A 17,680-nucleotide genomic window follows, 5' to 3' on the forward strand; every position below is an offset into this window, starting at 1 on the left:
GTCCCAAATTACTATTTTTGGGGGCTCCAATTACTACTATTATGTGATTTTTTTTTTTTTTTGGCAAATCTGCTCCATAGTTGTCAAGCCTGCATTGACTCGTTATGATTCCACAAGTTTACCATTGGTCATGGTTGCCTTTCATTTCCATCCACAGCGTGTTTGACTCGTTATGATTCCACAAGTTTACCATTGGTCATGGTTGCCTTCCTTCATTTCCATCCACAGCGTGTTTGACTCGTTATGATTCCACAAGTTTACCATTGACATGGTTGCCTCTTCATTTCCATCCACAGCGTGTTTGACTCGTTATGATTCCACAAGTTTACCATTGGTCATGGTTGCCTTTCATTTCCATCCACAGCGTGTTTGACTCGTTATGATTCCACAAGTTTACCATTGACCATGGTTGCCTTCCTTCATTTCCATCCACAGCGTGTTTGACTCGTTATGATTCCACAAGTTTACCATTGACCATGGTTGCCTTCCTTCATTTCCATCCACAGCGTGTTTGACTCGTTATGATTCCACAAGTTTACCATTGGTCATGGTTGCCTTCCTCATTTCCATCCACAGCGTGTTTGACTCGTTATGATTCACAAGTTTACCATTGAGCATGGTTGCCTTCCTTCATTTCCATCCACAGCGTGTTTGACTCGTTATGATTCCACAAGTTTACCATTGGTCATGGTTGCCTTCCTTCATTTCCATCACAGCGTGTTTGACTCGTTATGATTCCACAAGTTTACCATTGGTCCATGGTTGCCTTCCTTCATTTTCCTCCACAGCGTGTTTGACTCGTTATGATTCCACAAGTTTACCATTGGTCATGGTTGCCTTCCTTCATTTCCATCCACAGCGTGTTTGACTCGTTATGATTCCACAAGTTTACCATTGGTCATGGTTGCCTTCCTTCATTTCCATCCACAGCGTGTTTGACTCGTTATGATTCCACAAGTTTACCATTGGTCATGGTTGCCTTTTCATTTCCATCCACAGCGTGTTTGACTCGTTATGATTCCACAAGTTTACCATTGGTCATGGTTGCCTTTCATTTCCATCCACAGCGTGTTTGACTCGTTATGATTCCACAAGTTTACATTGACCATGGTTGCTTCCTTCATTTCCATCCACAGCGTGTTTGACTCGTTATGATTCCACAAGTTTACCATTGGTCATGGTTGCCTTTTCATTTCCATCCACAGCGTGTTTGACTCGTTATGATTCCACAAGTTTACCATTGTCATGGTTGCCTTCATTTCCATCCACAGCGTGTTTGACTCGTTATGATTCCACAAGTTTACCATTGTACATGGTTGCCTTCTCATTTCCATCCACAGCGTGTTTGACTCGTTATGATTCAAAGTTTCATTGCATGTTGCTTCTTTCCCACAGGTGTTTGATTTTATTCAAGTTACTTGTCATTCCTCTTATTTCTCCCAGCGGTTTGCTCTTTACCAATTTACATGCTGGTTGCCTTATTTCATCACAGTGTTTGACTCGTTGATTCCACAAGTTACATTGTCATGGTTCTTTTCATTTCATCACAGTGTTTGACTCGTTATGATTCCACAAGTTTCCATGGCATGTTGCCTTTCATTCCATCCACGCGTGTTGACTCGTTATGATTCACAAGTTTACCATTTCATGGTTCCTTCATTTCCATCCACAGCGTGTTTGACTCTTTGATTCACAAGTTTACATTGGTCATGTGCCTTCATTTCCATCCAAGCGTGTTTGACTCGTTATGATTCCACAAGTTTACCATTGCATGGTTGCCTTTCATTCATCCACAGCGTGTTTGACTCGTTATGATTCCACAAGTTTACCATTGACATGGTTGCCTTTCATTTCCATCCACAGCGTGTTTGACTCGTTATGATTCCACAAGTTTACCATGCATGGTTGCCTTCTTCATTTCCATCCACAGCGTGTTTGACTCGTATGATTCCCAAGTTTACATTCATGGTTGCCTTTCATTTCCATCCACAGCGGTTTGACTCGTTATGATTCCACAAGTTTACCATTGCATGGTTGCCTCCTTCATTTCCATCCACAGCGTGTTTGACTCGTTATGATTCCACAAGTTTACCATTGCATGGTTGCTTCTTCATTTCCATCCACAGCGTGTTTGACTCGTTATGATCCACAAGTTTACCATTGCATGGTTGCCTTCCTTCATTTCCATCCACACGTGTTTGACTCGTTATGATTCCACAAGTTTACATTGGTCATGGTTGCCTTCCTTTCCATCCACAGCGTGTTTGACTCGTTTATCAGATCCCACGTGTTTACTCGTTTGATCCAAGTTTACCATTGTCCATGGTTGCCTTCTTCATTCATCCACAGTTTGACTCGTTATGATTCACATTTACCATGCATGGTTGCCTTCTTCATTTCCATCCACAGCGGTTTGACTCGTTATGATTCCACAAGTTTACTTGCATGGTTGCCTTCCTCATTTCCATCCCGCGTGTTTGACTCGTTATGATTCCACAGTTTACCATGGCTGTTGCCTCTTATTTCCACCACAGTGTTTGACTCGTTATGATTCACAATTTACCATGTCAGGTTGCTTTCATTTCCATCCAAGGTGTTTGACTCGTTATGATTCACAGTTTACCATTGCATGGTGCCTTTCATTTCCATCCACAGCGTGTTGACTCGTTTGATTCCCAATTACCATTGTATGGTTGCTTCTTCATTTCCATCCACAGCGTGTTTGACTCGTTATGATTCCACAAGTTTACATTGCCATGGTTGCCTCTTCATTTCCATCCACACGTTTGACCGTTTGTTCCACAATTTACCATTGTCATGGTTCCTCCTTCATTTCCATCACACGTTTTGACTCTATGATTCCACAAGTTCTACCATTTGTATGGTTGCTTCCTTTCATTCATCCCAGCGTGTTTGACTCGTTATGATTCATTTTATCCACGTTTACCTTATGGTTGCCTTCCTTCATTTCCATCCCATTAGCTTTTGACTCGTTATGATTCCACAAGTTTACCATTGCCATGGTTGCCTTCCTTCATTTCCATCCACACGTGTTTGACTCGTTATTGATTCCACAAGTTTACCATTGGTCATGGTTGCCTTCCTTCATTCCATCCACAGCGTGTTTGACTCGTTATGATTCCACAAGTTTACCATTGGCATGGTTGCCTTCCTTCATTTCCATCCACAGCGTATTTGACTCGTTATGATTCCACAAGTTTACCATTGGTCATGGTTGCCTTCCTTCATTTCCATCCACAGCGTGTTTGACTCGTTATGATTCCACAAGTTTACCATTGGTCATGGTTGCCTTCCTTCATTTCCATCCACAGCGTGTTTGACTCGTTATGATTCCACAAGTTTACCATTGGTCATGGTTGCCTTCCTTCATTTCCATCCACAGCGTGTTTGATTCGTTATGATTCCACAAGTTTACCATTGGTCATGGTTGCCTTCCTTCATTTCCATCCACAGCGTATTTGACTCGTTATGATTCCACAAGTTTACCATTGGTCATGGTTGCCTTTCATTTCCATCCACAGCGTGTTTGACTCGTTATGATTCCACAAGTTTACCATTGACCATGGTTGCCTTTCATTTCCATCCACAGCGTGTTTGACTCGTTATGATTCCACAAGTTTACCATTGACCATGGTTGCCTTTCATTTCCATCCACAGCGTGTTTGACTCGTTATGATTCCACAAGTTTACCATTGGTCATGGTTGCCTTTCATTTCCATCCACAGCGTGTTTGACTCGTTATGATTCCACAAGTTTACCATTGACCATGGTTGCCTTTCATTTCCATCCACAGCGTATTTGACTCGTTATGATTCCACAAGTTTACCATTGGTCATGGTTGCCTTTCATTTCCATCCACAGCGTGTTTGACTCGTTATGATTCCACAAGTTTACCATTGGTCATGGTTGCCTTTCATTTCCATCCACAGCGTGTTTGACTCGTTATGATTCCACAAGTTTACCATTGGTCATGGTTGCCTTTCATTTCCATCCACAGCGTGTTTGACTCGTTATGATTCCACAAGTTTACCATTGACCATGGTTGCCTTTCATTTCCATCCACAGCGTGTTTGACTCGTTATGATTCCACAAGTTTACCATTGGTCATGGTTGCCTTCCTTCATTTCCATCCACAGCGTGTTTGACTCATTACGATTCCACAAGTTCACCATTGGCCACGCCTGGATTACAGATTACGGCAGCTCTGATGACCCCGAACAGTTTAAATGGCTCATCAAGTATGCAGTGACTTTTTACAATCTTATCATGTGACCCCATTGTGGCCTCAATGAGTTGTTATTTTGTAGGTTAACCAGACAATAAAAATTAAAAATTCAATCATAAACGTTCAGGCTAGTATGGATGTATTGAGAGGAGATTATATTAAATGAAAAAAAACCCCAAAAAACCAACCCCTCCCTCCCCCCCAAAAAAAAAAAGAAAACGGAAAAAAAAAACCATCAGAAACGCTTAACTTATCATTGATTGTTATTAAATTTTTATTTTCGGCACGTGGTTCATTTTGGCATCTCAAACGAGATTGAAACTGTCAATACTCATGTTTTTGTTTGTTTTGTTTGTTATTTGATGAAGCCAGAATTTGAAAAAAAAAACCAACAAAGTATCGACATATTGATTGATGTGAAATAATGATTATAATATATTTGCCATTTGCTAGATACTCTCCTCTCCACAATATCCCGGACTTTAAAGCTAAGAGTGAGAACACCATAGGCACCCAATACCCGGCCATTCTACTTCTGACTGGCGACCACGATGACAGAGTTTCTCCCCTTCACTCCCTCAAATTCATAGCACAGCTGCAGCACGTCAATGGGAAAGCCGAGAACCAGGTAGGAATTTGGGAGATGAAATAGGGCCGAATGGGCGTTGCTTGTTGCAAGTGCAAAAAATCCTGAGCTTAAAAAAAAAAGGTAAAATGTGTACAGAGCATTGATGCAAAAGCTGTACTGATCATGAAGGATCAGACTTGTGTAGCACGTGTCGCTAGGTGGTCTAGTGGTATGACATTCGCTTTCGGATCGGAAGATCCTGGGTGCGAGCCTCACTCAGCGCATAATAGTTGAGTCCTTGGAAAAGGCCCCTAACTCACATTCTCTCACCGTACTCGGGTAAAATGAGTTCCTGGACGTTAACAGCATTGTCTCTGTCCAAAAAAATTGTAATATCGCCTAACAGGCATCATGTCCTGTCCTGAATTTAAGTGTTGCTGTTGGCCAGGAACCCCTTTGTAAAGCGCTTTGAGCACGTAAAACCCTGAAAAACAAACACAATGAGTAAGAAGTCTTCTCAGGAGTCAACTTTGCACTGCCCACTGCAGCACTCAAGCTTTCAACCTTTCGTGCCACTATGTGGTCCAGTGGTGTGACACTCGCTTTCGGATCGGAAAGTTCTGGGTTCGAGCCTCGCTCTGTGCATAGTTGAGTCCTTGGAAAAGACTCTTGCATTCTCTCACCGTACTCGTGTGTAAAATGAGTACCTGGCAGTGTTGTCTCTGTCCAAAAAAAATTGTAATAATGCCTAACAGGCATCATGTCCCGTCTTACATGTTACGTGTTGCTGTTGCTAGGGACCCCTTGTAAAGCGCTTTGAGCATGTTTAGTGGATACTGCGCTATATAAAAGCTCAATTATATTTTTTAAAAGACCTTTATGTGTCATAAGACCAGAAAAATGAAGAGAATGTTATAACAATTTAAACCCAGAATACATTGTGTACAAGTGTTTGTGGGTTATTTTTTTTTTTCACACTAATGCATCTTACTTACTTACTTACTTATCCGAACCAGCAACCACCTGAGCTCTAGCCCTTCGGTCTTGTGCCATGACGTACACACTAACACGTGACATTGAGATGTAACAATGTGATTGGGCCATCATCACATATCATAACATAACATTGATGTTTGAATGTTTTGCTTTCCCTCCAGACGAACCCCCTCATCATTAGGGTGGACACCAAGTCAGGACACGGGGCAGGGAAACCCACTGCTAAAATTGTGAGTTCTATTTGTTTGGGTCTCAGCATTGTATTAGAAGCAAAGATAATTGAATAAGAAGGAAGATAACATCTTCCCAAAAGAAACATTTTCACAACAGGGACGACTGTTTCAGATGCAAAAGCTTTCCGCTACATACAACAAAAACAACAATACTTCTATTTTATACGTAACAATGTGAAATTGAATGTAAGCTTCAATTTTTCTATACAAGAACAGATAAAATGGACGTTTCAGGTTTCCCCTTTATCTGTCGTTTTATGTAAAATTTTGAGAATTTGTTTTATGTTAATTTATTATTATTATTATTATTATTATTATTATTATTATTATTATTATTATTATTATTATTATTATTATTATTATTATTATTATTATTATTATTATTATTATTATCATCATCATCAACATCGTCATCTTTATCATTATAATTATTTTTATTATTGTAAATGGTACATTTCTTCTATCATCTTCTTCTTTCTCCTTTATACATGGGTGGGGTTCATGACATCCCATAGTGGGCAGGGAGGCACTTACTTTGTCTTTTATCCCCCTGTTTTCCAACGTGATTTCTGTCTTTGTCTTAGAATGAGATTACTTGGTTTGTCCTGGCCCTGGCTGGATACCCTGGCTGGGAGGGAAACAGTCAAAGTCAAATGTATAGTTATGGGAGTTGATATTTTTTGTCTTGTAATGCACTGTATTAGTTCCGTTTTATATAAATATGATTTGTAAACATTTGAGTGTGTTCCTCTTAGTGGGGACTTGTGCTTGTGTCAGGATGAGATATTTAGGTGATCTCAAACTAAGTACACTGATAGCTTGATCTTGGAATCTTCATCTGTTCCCTATTTGAACCAATTCCCCTTTGTATTCATTTCTCTTGGGTACTTTAATTGTAATTCTAAAACTTTTAACTATCCAATTTTCCTACTTTTTACTGGCACTGATATGACCTTAATATGTTGTAAGCGCTGTAAAACCCTTAACCCTCTCCTTACCAACCATTCGTTATGATGCAACCAGCACTTTTATCATTCAGATTTCTTTTGTATATCACACAATTTAAAGAAAAATAGCTATAAAAAGTTGACACTGTGTTGTAGAGTTCATTTTGCTGATCAATATTATGCATAGAATGTATTTGTTGCTAAAAACTATTTTTGTGTTTGCTGGATGTGAGATCTTGGGAAAAATTCTGAAAATGGCTGGTAAGGAAAGGGTTAAAACCAAACCAAACCAAACATTCCCCCTTCTACCTATTCCAATTGTCTGAGTTTTCCCAGGAGACGTGAAGGTGCAAATCAAACATCTAAAAAAAAAAACACCCAAAAATTTTTAAAACCTTTTTTTGAAAACAACTTTTTAAAGAGTTACAAGCCAACTTTGATAATTTTAATTTACAATTTCAGATCGAGGAGATATCAGAAATCTACAGTTTCATGTACCGAGTACTTGAGCTAGAATGGTCTAACTGAACACAGATGCAAACGCCTTCGGATGTGAGAGATGCTTTAGAAGGAAAATACAAGTTGTTATGTTGTGATGTACAAGGAAAATACAAGTTGTCATGTTGTTATGTACATCAGATTATTATACTGTTACTGTTGATAATACATTTTACACATCCTTTCATGGCAGGGCTTGATTGTACAGTGGTCGCTGTAATGAAGCACGCCAATTTCCAGCGTGCTTTGCAATATTTCGCTTCGAAATTGAGGTGACTGATTGTATTGTTTACCTATCCATAAGTATTAGCATTGGATTTCAGCACGCTCTGAATCCAGCACACTTTTTGGCTTCTTACGAGAGCGTGCTAGAATCTGGCAAGTACTGTACTATCCCCCTCCCCTCCCAGCTGTAACCCACACCTCAATCTGGTATGTTTTATGTTGAAGTGAGCTTGATAACAAAAACTAAAATTATTATACATTATGACATGGTGGGTGTTCTCAAATTAAAGGGAATTAATAGTAATAGTAATATATACATTGCAAGCATGTGAATTTAGTCCAGGTTTAAAACGGTCGGGGCTGCCTGAAGCCTGTGGTCGTGAAAATACTAACGAAAGAGTGAAAGTGGAGAGGCTTTGGATGGGACCAGTTCAATGGACCAAACACAAAGACTTCTACTATCATTACAACGAATAGGAAAATATTATAAAAGAAAGGGCTTTTATATGTCGCAATGTCAACTAAATGAGCTCAGAGCGTTTTCAAGGAGGTCTTCATTGGAAACGTCAGTTTGTTGAATGAAGACAGATTTATTTCATTATTTGTCATTATTTTTTCCTTCCAGCTTCAAGCAGCAACATTTTCATAGGTCACATTTATGAAATTATTCCGATTGGATCTGAGGTTGAATTGAATTGAATTGGATTAAATTCCCTGTTTTTAAAAGTAAAGTAACATACAGAGTGATCAGAAACGATATTAGTCGGATATTCTGCCCCAAGTAAACCCATTCTATTCAGATACTATCTCTTACATTTACACAGATGTTATTTATGTCAAATCATGTTCTCATTATGTTATCCGATGCTCTCTATTATTATTTTTATTTTGTTGTCTTCTCTGAGTCATCAGATTAATTATCTACCTATAATATTTCAGCAATGCAATATTCTTGGTCACAATTACTGGTATATTTTTCATAAGTTTCCATAGAAATTTAAAGTATTTAATTTCAATTATTCAATAATTTCTACCTTAAAAAAAAAAACACATTTCAGGAGCAGGGCCTTTTTATAATTCATTTCTCTTCTACTTAAGAATGTTTACATTCCTCTCATATAGCTTGTGCGGCTATGTAGTCTAGTGGTATGACACTCGCTTTCGGATCGGAAGGCCCTGGGTTCGAGCCTTGCTCGGTGCATAGTTGAGTCCATGGAGAAGCCTCTTTACTCACATTCTCTCACCGTACTCAGGTGTAAAATGAGTACCTGGCCGTTAACAGCGTTGCCTCTGTCCCAAAAATGTGTAATATCGCCTGACTGGCGTCATGTCTCGTCCTATATGTTAAATGTTGCTGTTGACCAGGGACCCTTTGTAAAGCGCTTTGAGCACGTTTAGTGGATATTGCGCTATATAAAAGCTCAAGTTTTTTTGTTTTTCTAAAGATAACTGACCAGGAAATGAATTAATTTTTTTAAATTACAAAAGTCTTGGAAAAGAAAACCAGCCCAACAATCAGTATACTGGCAGAGGCAAATGTTTATTTGTTTTGTTTGTTTTTTTGTGCAAACGTGTGTTCTTTCTCTCATACTCGTAGAATAAGAAATGATTTAATTTTAATTTGGATGGGAGCATCACCCTTGAATCATATACCTATGATGTTCGCATGGGTGTACGATCCGATAGTGATGTCGTTTCTTCTTCTCTTTACTAGCCTATCCTGCTTCTTCGGTTTGTGATTGTATTTTTGACAGGGATATTTTTTTTTCTGTAAATCTTCTGCCTGTTTGTTCTTGGTTATTTCTAATTTAGCTTATGATATCTTTAGGTTATGATTTTGATTTACATTTGTACTATTTTTGTTAGATTGGTTGTTTTTTTGTTTCAGCGCTCTCTCATATAACCTCAATTGTGTTGGAAGAGACCTAAAGCAACAAACAAAAAAAAAAAAAAAATTTTTTTTAATTTGTTGTATGTCCACTATGAAAAATAATGTGTTCGTTAATAAAATGCAAGAAAATAAAAGTGATAAGAAAAAAATAATAAAAGGGAAATCCTGTATCGTTGGTTATGTGTAAGTTTGTTATAAATATGCTTTTCCTCACCCACACCCATTTCATCCATTTTCATCTTTATCATTCTAATGTTGTATTTTCTTACATGAAATTTATATGAACGAATCCCCATTCATTACAAAGAAATTGTCACAGTAAAGGTTGTTCACAATTATCTTATTAAATTTTATTTTATTAAGAACTGAATTCATCTCACTCCAGTTATATTTCGGTAGGCTTAGATAAACTTTACCTTCTAATATTAGATCGTCTTTCCTTTTATAGCCTTCCCTCGAATTAATTTCTAATTAGTGAATACTTTTCGTTCTACATTCTGTCACGTAGCCACTTATTATAAAAGCTGATAGGTCTAACATTCGACACTCACTTTCTCTCCACAATCTATGCCGGACGGCCAGTCGCTCTATTCCTATATATATACTGGAAGATTTTTATCTTTTGGGACTTTGTAGATATTATATCTACACCATTAAGACGCCGGAGCTTTTAACTTTGATTGTATAATCTTCAAGGATCAAACCCAAGCCCGCTGTACTACACTATAACCTCTTACCAATTGCCTGGAAGTGGAATTTTACGAGTCCAATCCTATTATCAGAGGAATAGATCATCCAAGCCCATCAACTGCCTGGAAACGTAAACTTACGAACCTGACATATTATCATAAGTTACGTAAAATATTCATATCTCTATTTGTAACTGCCACGATCACTGTTTATCTCTTTTAATTAAATTTCATCATTATTTTATTTCATTGTAAACAAATCGTTAATTGTTTTTCATTTATAGTAACTAGTAAATTCTGGGGCCTCATTCTACATATATCTTTATGCATAGTCGAGTAGCTCTTTACTCACTTGAGACCATGACAGAAATGGCATTGACATTCTTCTTTACCATCTGTGTATATAATGGATTATCACCCTGGAGTGTCCATTAAAGTATAAAAGTGCTGGATGTCTTCATGCCTTCCTTCCTCATCTGAGAGCCCTAACAGTCGTAGCAGAATGATCAATTCTATTATATCGGTTTACCCTAAATGTGACCCTTCGTGTCAAAACGGTATTATGTCGGGATGGACCAGATGTTAAAAAATCAAATTATAGTTAAACGGGTCAAAAATATGAAACGTTGGTATTTAGCACAGTAAAATATGGTATTCCTTCTCCTCTGCAAAGCATATAAACTCAACTTAAGCATGATATTTCTGGTCTCCATCCCATTCAAACACCCCAAGCGACAATGTTTAAAATAGACCTTTTTTTTTCATTTCTTACAGAATGATAATCCCCGATGGTCACCAATTCACTGACATTGTGCCTTGTTATGGATATCGGATTTTAAGTATTCTAATGGATAACCAATGATTGATACTCGTAGTTGTGGGAATATCACCTATCACTATCACCCCTGTATCTGCTGTGCTCTGCCATGAGTGACTCTCTACCTTTGTCCAGGATTAAGATGAGTTTTGCCCCTGCCCTGTACAGGATCACTCACTGAGAGAGGCTATTGGATTTGAGTACTTTATAACTTTTGATCATGGGTGCCAGCAGGAAGAAGTGCTGATACCTGAAACTGAAATCTCGACACTTTGCCAAACCTGAAACTGTTCCTACTGAAAATGCGGCCTAAACTTTACTCTTATTTCATCACTGTTTTTATACCATTATGAAATGATTACACAGGAAACATATTGACCAAAGAGAGTTCCGGTTTCACGAATCTACCTCCATACAAGGAAAAGGTGGCTGAATCACGTTTTAGAATTTTTACTGATGCTATTAGGTTATTTTACTCAAAACACTGAAACCGGAGGTATTTGACTTCAAGATATCGCGAAACCGGAATTCCGGCATGAACCGGAAAACTAGCACCCATGCTTTTGATACAGTGATGATAAGTAAGACACTGCCTCTATTTGCTGTTAGGATGATGCAGATACTAAAATGTGAATTAAACTTACTTACTATTCAGCGTCGTCCTCATTGACGTTGGCAGTAGCCTCTTATGGTTTTCACACTACTATGTTATGACGATCGACCCAATTTGCAAAGTCCGGTCCGCATTCGTGCACCGTCGCAAACCCGCCGGGTAGCATCGTCACAACACACCTTCTTCTTCTTCTTCGTCTTGTGGAAACCTCCAATATTGTCGAGGATCACTCCACAGTTTGTAGTGTTTTACATTTTAAACTTGCTAAAACTCTGCACATAATACTAAAACCACATAGATTAAAAAGTCACGTTGTGAACTCCAGCAATCGCGTGAAGGCATGTTGGCAACCGTTTTCAGCCACTTCAGCTGGGAGGCTATTCCATAGTCGGGCAGTGGAAGGGAAAAACGAATACATGTGGGCGTCTGTTTTTGATGTTGGGATGGTTACTCTTGCTGTGTGTCCCCTCGTATTTCTTGTGCCGATATCTTTGATGTCGTTTGGAAGTTTAAGGCACGAATTTTTGTAGTAGATCTTGTGGAACAATTTAAGTTTATCTATCTTTCTTCTCTTTTCCAGAGGTTCAAGGCCAATCCGTTGTGATATTTCAGACGCACTTGAGAAAGGATCGAATGTGTTTGTGATGCGTCTTGCTGTTTTTCTTTGGATGTTTTCTAAGGTGTCGATGTTTTTCTTTGTATATGGGTCCCAGATTGAGCTGCCATGCTCCAAAATTGGTCTAACAATAGTTTTAAAAGCAAGGGTTTGAGTTGTGATTGGGCATCTTTTTAAATCGACTAGATGCTCTGACGTTGGCTGCCCGCACTCTGCGGCGGTGACAAAAGTCTGCCTATTCCTTTCATCTGACGGTATCGGTATCGTATAACTCTTCCATTCATCTCTGTCCATTGAATTAAACAGAAACTAAAAAAACCCAAAAAACTTGAAAAAAAAATTTAACTATACAGAAACTAAACCACCCCCCACACAACCAAAAATTAAAAAAACACAAAAAACAACAAATATCTCTTTTGTCTTATTCAGTGTTTTAACAAAGACAAAGAAAGAAGACATTTTATGATATGATGTGATATAAGTCCAGATTTATGTAGGCTTTTACAGCCTTTTATCTGCTCTTGTGCATTCGTGAACGTATTTAATTCACGTCTCTTAAAACTGGGCATGCCACATAGTGGAAGGAGGTGTCTGAATTTAACTTTACAAACAGTATTGTTCTGTTTCACAATGAGCATCAAGACGGCACTTGAATGCCTGCAATGAAGGGGCATCGAAAACTGTTCCAGGCAGGCAGTTCCATTTGTCGACTACCCGAACTGAGAAAAAGTTCTGCCTAAGGTTTAGAGAACACCTTTCCTTGGAGAGTTTGAATCTGTGTCCTCTGGTGGAATTAAGATTTAGAAGGCTCATGCTTACAGCATGTTCTTGGTTTGCGTTATCAATCGTTTGTGATCTGCAGATTTGGCTTTGATTTGACTGGACGTCACTTTATTTATAATTTGGATTAACAAATATATTTATTTCGTCTTTTTTGCTCCCTATGTCAGATCTGGGATTCAGATAGCCAATGAGTTATAAATTATAAGTTATGTTATCTGTTCTACTTACCACACATTTGTTGTTGATTGGAAAGGATATTCCAGTCACGTGTTTGCCTGAAGTCAGTGGAGAAATATTCAAGAAATAAAGAAGACTTCTTTTGTAATGTTGTCATTGTTCGTTACATTTATTTTAGATCAATTTTTATCCTCAGTCTGAAGCCAAAAAAATAAGTAATTGACTGACACGTTTTAAAACTAAATTCTCAATTTGATTAGTTTTACAAAATGCACAAGTCTGTCCCCGCAGTTGTTCACGGCTGCAAATGGCAAATTGCAGTCGCAAATATTTCCCTTGACCACAAATTCTATCTTAGCTGCAATTTTGTCCATCTTAGGCTAGGGCTATTGGTCAGTACTGACCCCCAGGCGCTAGCACTTGCGGGTCAGTACTGACGAATAGCCACTCCGATATTTTAAATACTTTATTGTTTTCTTGCGGCTATGTGGTCTAGTGGTATGACACTCGCTTTCGGATCTAAAGGTCCTGGGTTCGAGCCTCGAGCTCCGTGCATAGTTGAGTCCTTGGAAAAGGCTCTTTACTCACATTCTCTCACCTTACTCAGGTGTAAAATGAGTAACTGGCCGTTAACAGCGTTGTCTCTGTCAGAAAAAATTGTAATATCGCCTAACAGGTGTCGTGTCTTGTCCCACATTTTAACTGTTGCTGTTGACCAGGGACCCATTGTAAAGCACTTTGAGCACATTTAGTGGATATTGCGCTATATAAAAGCTCAATATATTGGAGACGGTACAGAGGAGATGGAGAGATGATGACTAACTAGTTACAAAATTGACTGATCCGGAATTCGTTATTTCTTTTTTTTTTTTTGCGTGTGTCTGTGCATTGGGGGGGGGGGGGGGGGGAGAAAAGGGTCTCTTCTGACCTCCCATGGTGGGCAGAGAGTTCACGTGCTGTGTCTTATATCCCTTATATTACATGTTTTCCCTTTCCATGTTGTTCTCTGTCCTTGTTCTGGATTAAGATTGCTCATTTATTCTCTGGTCCTGGCAAGGGACTTTAGTTGGGAGGGAGACAGTCAAAATACAGAACCTGTTCCGTGTATTCTTGAGATGATAATTTTCCCGGGGGCAATTGGTAGGAAGAAGGTATTTTTTTATTTGGACAAAATTTAGATGTTTTTTTTTTTTTGTTTGTTTTCTGTTGTCTCCTCACTTTCTACCCCCTTCCCCTCACCTCCACTCCCTTTTATTATTGTTATAATCCATGTGATTTTCTGTCTAGGAGTAGGAGTAGAATTTTGTATTTGCCTGTCTCTAAGTGAAATCGTTTGAGGCTAATGTTGCTATTACTACCCTAAAACAAAATTGAAGCGAATATAAAAGTATTCCAATTCCAATTTGCTGACTTCCAAGTAGGTAAGGACAGAATTATAGTTTAGTTTTTAAGGATTTTACGGCGCTTGCAACACATTTAGGTTATATCAGCGCCAGTAAAAAGGAAGATAATGGGATAGTAAAAAGTTCTAGAATTACAATTAAAGCACCCAAGAAAAAGTAAGACTAAGACAAAGGGGAACTGGGAACAAATAGGATCAGATGTAGATTCCAAGAGCTTACCACCAATGTACTTAGTTTATCACCTATAAGTATAAGTCTCATCCGGACACAAGCAAAGAGGAATACACTCAAATGCTTACATTATATATTCAAAATAACAAATATAAATAATAATACATAACAGAGAGATGATTTACAAGGAAAAAATCATCTCCCAAAACAATAACTATGCATTTGACTGTTTCCCTCCCAGCCAGGACTCTGGCCAGGGCCAGGACAAAACCAATTGTTTGTTTTGTTTTTAAGGGTTTTACGGCGCTTGCAACACATTTAGGTTATATCAGCGCCAGTAAAAAGGAAGAAAATGGGATAGTAAAAAGTTCTAGAATTACAATTAAAGCACCCAAGAAAAAGTAAGACAAAGGGGAACTGGGAACAAATAGGGATCAGATGTAGATTCCAAGAGCATACCACCAATGTACTAAGTTTGAAATCACCTACAAGTCTCATCCAGACAAAAGCACAAAATCCAACAAAGAGGAACACACTCAAATGCTTACATTATACATTCAAAATAAAAATAATAATACATAACAGAGAGATGATTTACAAGGAAAAAAATATCATCTCCCAAAACCATAACTATGCATTTGACTGTTTCCCTCCCAGCCAGGACTCCGACCAGGGCCAGGAAAAAACCAAGTAATCTCATTCCAAGACAAAGGCAGAAAGCATGTTGGAAAACAGATATAAGGGGATAGAAGACACAGTGTGTACCTCCCTGCCCGCTATGGGAGGTCAGGATCCCCACCCAGAAGGACAGAATTAAATAAGAATCTGTGAAATAATAAAATATAGAAGGATATAAATTTATTATCATTTAGAATTGGTTTACAGCACCCTGATCATAACAGTAGATTGTTGCATACAAAAAGACCAATGGGGATTATACAATGGAAGGGGAGAAAATGAGGATATGAAACAAAACTATTTACATCATGTCCATAAACTGTTATAGAAGTAACACACAGTGCAGCACGGTTATATCAACAATGCTTAACTAGTATTAAAATTGCACTAAAGATCCAATCTTTTTCTATATAACCTTAGTAAATAAAGTTAATATTAATATGCATTGAAGCACAGTTGACCGGAAGACAGTTATTCTGCCCAATAAAAACGAAAAGATTCCTAGCCAATGATATCCAAAGGCAAAGAATTAAAATGTTGAAATCAACAGGTAGGTCTCCAGTGCTGACATCCCAAATTCCAAAGATGGAAGATGAAGAAACGGTCCTAAAAAGAACTGCATCAGGTGAAGTTGGAGAAGCAGCAACCAAGACCTTACCCAGTTTTAACTTTAACCAAACCCTATCACTCAATCATTCCCGGGCCTGCTGGCACTTGAGGCGATGCAAGGGATCTCCACCTGGTCCTGTCAGCAGCTATTTTTGGAGCCATCTCGAGGGACAGACCTCTCTGTCTGCTTTAGGTCCGTCCCTCTCTACGGTACGTCTCCAAGTCTCCTTGGGGCGGCCTCGCTTCCCCTTTCCTTGGAGTGTCCATTGCAGAGCCTTTCTCATCAGTGTTTCATCAGGTCTGCGACAGACCAAACACTATTCTGCATGTTTTATATCCTCAAGATTGGAGTTTTACTAGGCGAATCCTGGCCAATAGAAGCCTTCTTAAAATCCATGGACTCAAAGCTAGCAATGTTCTAAGTTTCCCCATGAAGTTGATATATCCGTGCTCCACTGTTATTTATGACACACACAGGCACAGACTTCCACATTCACACAACACAAATGCACACAATCACATATAAATACACTCCATTCCCAGAGAGTGGAGCAAATCAAATTCAAGGTTAAAGGGATTGATTAGCCAAGTGAATCCCCACCCCCCCCCCCCCCCCCCCCCCCCCCCCCCACACACACACACATACCAAATCCATTTAGCATGGCTGACATTCTTGTCATCTTACCTCATTCCTTCCCAACATAAAAAAAAACCCAAGAAAAACTTTGTCACTCAAATCCATATGTTAAAATCAAAGAGTATAACCTGTTTTAGGTACCTCCAATGTATGGAATCATTCAATATTTGTCAAGGGAAGTAACAATTGTTAAGCCTTAGAAGTTTTGATTATTTGTAATCCTTAAGAGTCAAGACAACCTTGATTATTTTATAGCTTTACCTTTTAACATTTAAAAAACAAAAGAAATTTATGCCCATGCTCATTCTTGTTGGGTTTTTTTTTTTTTCAACCCCAACACAATCAGCTTCTCTCACAGCCCCTCTACATTTACATGCCATGAAATACGATTCAATAGTCTGATGTCACGCCGCCCAGCAACGGTGGCCATCTTGGTTCTAAACAAAGAAAATCATTACTTTTTATTTTTTATGCTGGCTAGAACTTTTCATATGCCTTGTGATCAGAATGTGTAAAAGTCAAAACATGATCAAATTTATGGGTTTTTTTTCCTCTGGATACGCTTTTATGCTCGCCGGAGAAATATTTCACACGGTGTCCGCCATTGTTCCGATAGTCTAGAGCCAGTGTTACTAAGTTACCATGCGTCATTAGGAAGGAAGTGGCGTTACGACTGTTGAAGAGTATTGAGGGATGTTGAATGGCAGCTCTACAAAGTTATACTTTTAACATTAACTCACTCAATCCTAGAGATTTTTGCTACAGTTCAAAATTGGAAAAAAAAAAGAAAAAAAAGAGCATTGATAGTTTTATTCAACTATCATTAACATGTAAAAACTAAAAACATTAGCTTTGACACTACGCCTATAATTTGTTTCATAAA

General features: G+C 38.5%; 1 protein-coding gene across 1 annotated transcript in view; it reads left to right on the top strand.

Annotated features, from left to right (window-relative positions):
* LOC144956814 (prolyl endopeptidase-like) overlaps positions 1-9,772 on the top strand; it is a 39,628-nt gene extending 29,856 nt beyond the window's left edge. The window contains exons 16-19 of the mRNA XM_078887550.1: positions 4,158-4,259; positions 4,700-4,874; positions 5,972-6,040; positions 7,453-9,772. Of these exons, the coding sequence (XP_078743676.1) occupies positions 4,158-4,259; positions 4,700-4,874; positions 5,972-6,040; positions 7,453-7,518 (412 nt within the window). The 3' untranslated portion in view covers positions 7,519-9,772. The remainder of the gene's footprint in view (positions 1-4,157; positions 4,260-4,699; positions 4,875-5,971; positions 6,041-7,452) is intronic.
* The last annotated feature ends 7,908 nt before the right edge of the window (positions 9,773-17,680 follow it).

This window comes from Berghia stephanieae, chromosome 11 (assembly GCF_034508935.2).
Source record: "Berghia stephanieae isolate SIO BIC M18660-M18661 chromosome 11, UCSD_Bste_1.3, whole genome shotgun sequence".
NCBI classification, from domain to species: Eukaryota; Metazoa; Mollusca; class Gastropoda; order Nudibranchia; family Aeolidiidae; genus Berghia; species Berghia stephanieae.